General features: G+C 55.3%; 1 protein-coding gene across 1 annotated transcript; it reads right to left on the reverse strand.

Annotated features, from left to right (window-relative positions):
* Positions 1-778: 778 nt before the first annotated feature.
* Positions 779-2,595, reverse strand: LOC104505412 (sorting nexin-12-like). The gene is made up of 3 exons (XM_010159068.1): positions 2,386-2,595; positions 2,068-2,192; positions 779-1,601 (listed from the first exon to the last, which is right to left on the reverse strand). Exons 1-3 carry the CDS (start codon positions 2,593-2,595, stop codon positions 1,499-1,501), a joined length of 438 nt encoding a protein of 145 aa, XP_010157370.1. The 3' UTR covers positions 779-1,498.
* Between the last annotated feature and the right edge of the window lie 1,399 nt (positions 2,596-3,994).

Raw genomic sequence — 3,994 nt, forward strand, 5'->3', positions numbered from 1 at the left:
GAGGAAGGGCAGCGGCGGGGGATCAGCCCCCTCCACCGGCACCAGCTTCCACGCTGCCCCGCAAAGCCCTTCCCCGGGCCAAGCTGGCCCCGGGAGCAGTTCCCTCCCGGTTTCAGCAATTTCTCCTCCTCCCCGAGAGCCACCTCCGGCCCAGCAGCGCTGGTTCCTCACCAGAAAACCCAGAGACGTTAGGGATGCGCTTGGCAGGAGCGGGAGGGCAGGCTCACCGCAGGCCGACACTCCAAGAAAGGCTCAGCTGTGCCACCACCAAGTGACCAAGCGCTTAGAAACCAGCCAGCCTGGACCCCGGGAGCCCCCAGCCAAGGCCCAACCGCACTCATCGCAGCTGGAGGAGCCTCCGAAGGGCAGTTCTGCAGCAGCCAGCCACAGCCTCGCGCCCCGGCTCAAGCTCTGAACGCTTCCCTGCCCAGTCTCGCGTCCTTGCATCCGCACAGGTGACCGCCTAGCTCACCGCAGAACAGGGGGAACGCGCAAAGAGCCATTCTTACTTCTGCTTTGTAAGCAAACGTCTAACCCAGGACTCACTGACCATTTCCCGATGTCTCTTTCTGGAGAGGTGGCCTCACCCAGGCCACGCTGCTGGCTGCACCCCCCAGCACCCCCCTCCTGCTCCTCCTCCGCCAGACCTGCCTCCTCCCCTCTGCAGCTGGAGTGCGGGATAAGGTCACCATGGCTCAGCCGAGCAGGGTGCTGCTGGAACACCGCCACACCAGCCTGCGGCAGAGCAAGCCGTGGCGTTTTTAAACCCCGGGCCAAGGCAAGAGCACACGCGGCTACAGCCCGGGCTGTCCCAGCTTCCACACACCAAACTGCCCGCGCAGAGCGTCATGAGAGCACACACCATGGAAACCCCTCGAGCTGCCAGCAGCACATGAGAAAGGAGGGGGATTAACACGAATACACCAAACGGGTCTAATGCAGGAGGCTGAGAGCAGGGTTAGAGTAGGTCTTGGGTCTCATCACTTCCAGACAGTGAAGAATGGGGATTTCATGCAGGGTGAATGGGGTGGACGAGAGACCAACACACCCAGACACCTACTCACTGTTTTGGATAAGCCTTACTAAAACTCTAATACCCAACGCGATCACTGACCAACATGACAACTGCTATTCTTCAGAGTCTCCTGCAGAGATGCTTGGGGCTGCATGGACAGGGGAGTGAAGGTCATCTCATACCTTCCTATACAGGGAGAGAGGCAGCTCCTACACCGTAACGCCATAAGCAAGTTCCTGCTCCACATCTATCTGCCCCGAGGTGCGGGACAACACGCTCACTTGCATAAATCTTCATACCTTTAGGCCAAAGACCACAGCCCAGTAGAACAAGCTGCTGCCAGTTACAAAAGAGGAAAATACTGAACAAACTGGGAGGTTCAAGAGAGGAAAAGCTGGTTCAGAGAAGACAGATTTAGTGTAAAAATAAATGTCATTTTTGCAGGAGGGAGGGTGGAATGGAGGAAGACAGTGCCAGGTGTTCCTACTGGCGCACTTTCCCTGGGACGTAATTCCTGTCAATAGTCTCCTCTTGCAGGAACATATGTAAGCAGCGCTCATTCTGTGCCAGTGGGTGTCCAGCAATTCTGGAAGAAAATCAGATGTGGAGGTTAGCACAGCCGCCCCCGAGACCCCCAGACCCCCGCTCTCTGCGGGGAGGGAGGAAGGCAGACCTCCTCGCTAACAGGCAGCCAGCTCCAAGCACACCACGCCGGGCTCAGGCCAAGGTCACCAGGTCAGTGTGCAACAGGGCCAGCAAGAGGTGCTTGGGCGCAGGGTGTTCCTTCCCTCTGCAGCAGCCAGAGCATCCTGAACTACCGCTCCCTGTCATACGGCTATTCTGCTGAGATTTGCTTCGCTCTCAGAGCGCTGAGCACAACCCACACCCAAGGCAGGACTTGCTGCAGAACCGTAGTTTCGCTACCTGGCTGCAGGTACCATCCTTTAGGATGGCACCTGCGTGATCAGGACTCCTTCCCGGCCAACCCACAGCCCTCTTCTACTGGCAGTAGCCGGAAAGAGCACGCTACAAATCCAGGACATCAAGCTTACTTGTTAATAAACTGTTCTAGTCCCTGTCTCCGCTCCTCAATGAAGGACTCCTCAAAGATGCCTTCGTCTCCTCGGAAAGGAAGCTGTCGTTTCAAAGCTTTTCCAGGCAGCGGTGGCACTACAATCTGAAAGCACAGAATCGCCCTGTCAGCAGAACAGCCACCTGCGAGCGGATATCCTTTGCTATTTGATGCTCATCTCCAGCCCCATTACGTGCCAACAGCTGCCCACCACCACAGCTGGGCAGCCCAAGAGTACGCTACAACCGTGCCTGTATGTCCTACTTTCAGAAAGAAGCTGGTCTGAGTCAGGCCTCACCTTACTGTCTCGTTCCAGCTCGTTCTTCAGCCATTCAAAGTCACTGTATCGTCTCCTCACACACGACTCCTTCAATTTGAAGATTGGGAGGTTTGTCTGTAACAAAAAGGAGTTAATTTGCAGGTTGCTTTGGAAGCCAGATAGTATTTCCATACGTAACTGAAACCTGAAGCTGCGTACAGAAAGCCAGGCCCCCTGCGGAGGAGGCATCACGAGAACACCCAGCTTCTTTTTCAGGACAGAGCACAAGCGCCAAAGCCCTTCAGAATCAAGCAAGCACTTGCCAGGTTACTCGGAGCCAGCCATTCCCTCCCTCTCCAGTGACTATTTCAGGAACACACCCCCTCCCAGGGGCACACGCTGGAACCAGGGCTCCAATACAGAGCAGGCTGATGGTCTCCAGGAAAGCTACACAGCTGCCTGCAGAGCAAAGGAACCTCCGACCCCACACTGGCGTTTCCATGGAAGAACTAAGGGTGGAAATCTTGTCCCAGCAACTGTTCAAGGCCAGACCTCGTGCCACAATCTTCTCTCAGAACAGATCGCCTACCCTAACAGGTAAGCAGTTTTTTTCACATCTGGCTTGTGCCACTGAAGCAACATGCAGCAATTCCCCACCCTTTTGCCCCACCACCGGAGTCTAAAGACTGACAGGTACAGTAACTTCACCTTTACCCTACGAACACAGCCTGAAACACTCAAGGAAGTGAGGCAGTGAAACCTTCTGACAAGCAGCATCCACAAAAACACAGCTATTGCTGCAACATATTTAGCTACATTCTCACAAGGTCTGCAAAATCAAGCCAGCTGCTTTCAAAGCATGTCCACAAGATCTAGTTTCAGTGGGACTAAAGGGTTTTCGTTACACCTGCCAGGCACCCTTACGCACACTGATGGAAACCAAGTGTCAGAACAGAAAACAGCAAACATCCAATTCTTCCAGAAGGCAGCAAAGACTCAGCAGTTAAATCACACTATAAACAGAAGTCAGCACCAGCACCATAACATATGCTAAAGGTAGCTTGTTTCATAGAATCACAGAATGGCTTGGGTTGGAAGGGACCTCCCTTTTGATCTTCAGGGGAAGATCAATTTTACCTCTTTCAGCTACCAGATGCAGAGAAGGTCGAGTTTGGTTTCCTTAAGGCCCAGTAAAGAGAACCTTGCAAGTGCTCAGCCTTCTATGCATCCTCCTGGATCATAGACTCTTCATAAAGCAATCAAGCTGACTCAGGAGTAGCTAGACTGCGCTGTGATGGGGTCCCAAGACACTGCTAGCTAGCCTTCCACCCCTGCTTGAGATAACCAGCCGCACACAGTCAGGCCCAGCTCAGCAACCACCCAACGGTGCCCAAGCGCCAGGCTTAGGGCTCCAGAGGGAGGACAGAGGCAGAAGCCTCCTGAAGCAGCACTCTCCCTGTCCTTGTGCACACCAGCCCACGCTGGATGCCGATGGACCCCGGCAAACCCACCAGCTCCGAGCGCTCTGACCTTGAGCCCTGGCCCACCGGAGAGCTGCAGGCAAGCTGCCAGCCCAGCAGTGCCCGGCTCGCAGGGCCGGAGCTCACCTCCTCAGCCCCCCGCAGACAAACACAGCGCCTGCCTGCCC

The sequence above is a fragment of the Eurypyga helias genome, unplaced genomic scaffold (assembly GCF_000690775.1).
Source record: "Eurypyga helias isolate BGI_N326 unplaced genomic scaffold, ASM69077v1 Scaffold43999, whole genome shotgun sequence".
NCBI classification, from domain to species: domain Eukaryota; kingdom Metazoa; phylum Chordata; class Aves; order Eurypygiformes; family Eurypygidae; genus Eurypyga; species Eurypyga helias.